The sequence below is a fragment of the Rutidosis leptorrhynchoides genome, chromosome 6, assembly GCF_046630445.1.
Source record: "Rutidosis leptorrhynchoides isolate AG116_Rl617_1_P2 chromosome 6, CSIRO_AGI_Rlap_v1, whole genome shotgun sequence".
NCBI classification, from domain to species: Eukaryota; Viridiplantae; Streptophyta; class Magnoliopsida; order Asterales; family Asteraceae; genus Rutidosis; species Rutidosis leptorrhynchoides.
This window is the reverse complement of record NC_092338.1, coordinates 353,859,911-353,861,358: the sequence shown is the minus strand read 5'-3', so window position 1 is coordinate 353,861,358 and position 1,448 is coordinate 353,859,911. Positions and strand designations below refer to the sequence as shown.

Genomic DNA, 1,448 nt, shown 5'->3' with positions numbered 1-1,448 from the left:
ACTTTTCAGTTTATGTTTAAGTAGTCAAATGCCCAGAATTGGTCATGCGAATTCTAGGGTTAGTTCCTTTATTTTTGGTTAACGTTTGAAGTCATGTACGACGTGGTTGTTTTGATCGTGTCTTTCTTTTTGCCATATATATATATATATATATATATATATATATATATATATATATATATATATATATATATATATATATATATATATATATATGGCTTATCAGTTATGAATAAAGTATCGAGTGTTGTTTGCTTTTCTCTGGTGATATTGCTTTGTATTTTCTACAAGTGGTATTAGGAGCAAACTTTGTGAGCGATCAAAGAAAAGAAGAGTGAGATGGCTGAAGAAAACAATCAATTCCAGACGCCCTGTGTACCCAAGTTTAATGGGGATTACGATCATTGGTGCCTACTAATGAAGAACCTTCTCCGATCAAAGGAATATTGGCAAGTGGTCATTGAAGGGTACACTGAGCAAAAAGATAGAAAAAAATTAACAGAAGCTGAACGCATCAGTTTGGATGCTAAGAAGTTAAAGGATTTGAAGGCTCGAAACTATTTGTTCCAGTCCATTGAAAAGCATATCCTAAAAACAATCTCACAAAAGAATACCGCCAAGCAGATATGGGATTCTATGAAGATGAAGTGTCAAGGGAATGCTAGAGTGAAACGAGCCCAGCGTCAACGTTTGAGAAGAGATTTTGAGACTTTGGAGATGAAATCGGGTGAATCTGTTACTGCATATTTTCAAAGAATTATGGTGACAGCAAATGATATGCGTAATTGTGGGGAAGACATGCCGGATGTGAATATTGTGGAGAAGATCCTTCACACTTTGACATATAATTTCATAACGGTGGTGTGCTCGATAGAAGAATCGAAAGACCTTGATGCACTTTCAGTTGATGAACTTGAAAGTTGATTACTTGTACACGAGCAGAAACTCCTAAAACGTGTACCCGATGAGCAAGTATTGAAGGTCGAACAAGACATTAGAAGGGGACAAGGAAGAGGACGAAATTCATATGGTCGAGGGAGAGGACGTGGACGTGGACGTTCTTAATTTGATAAATCCACAGTGGAGTGCTATAAATGTCATAAAATGGGACATTTTCAATAAGAATGTCCATCCGGAGAAAGAATTGCATACTATACTGAGTTTGATGAAAATGAAGAATTGGTGTTAATGGCATCAATAGACATCGAGAAGATGTCACCAAAAGGTATATGGTTTCTTGACTCAGCTTGTTCCAATCACATGACTGGAGTGAAGGATTGGTTCACACGTTTGGATACAAGCTATAGTCACACAGTAAAGCTGGGAAATGATAAAAGATTGAATGTTCAAGGTTTAGGTGACATTCGCCTAACAGTATATGGGAGAACACAAATCATTACAGAAGTGTACTATGTACCTAAGCTAACATCAAATGTTATTAGCATCGG

The 1,448-nt window shown here is 36.5% G+C and overlaps 1 protein-coding gene across 1 annotated transcript; it reads left to right on the top strand.

The window, feature by feature from the left end:
* The first annotated feature begins 339 nt into the window (after positions 1-339).
* On the top strand, positions 340-924 carry LOC139854803 (uncharacterized). The gene has a single exon (XM_071844085.1). It carries the CDS (start codon positions 340-342, stop codon positions 922-924), a length of 585 nt encoding a protein of 194 aa, XP_071700186.1.
* The last annotated feature ends 524 nt before the right edge of the window (positions 925-1,448 follow it).

Excerpts from the sequence above, each read along its gene's own strand:
- LOC139854803 (XM_071844085.1), top strand. The coding sequence starts at position 340 with ATGGCTGAAGAAAACAATCAATTCCAGACGCCCTGTGTACCCAAGTTT.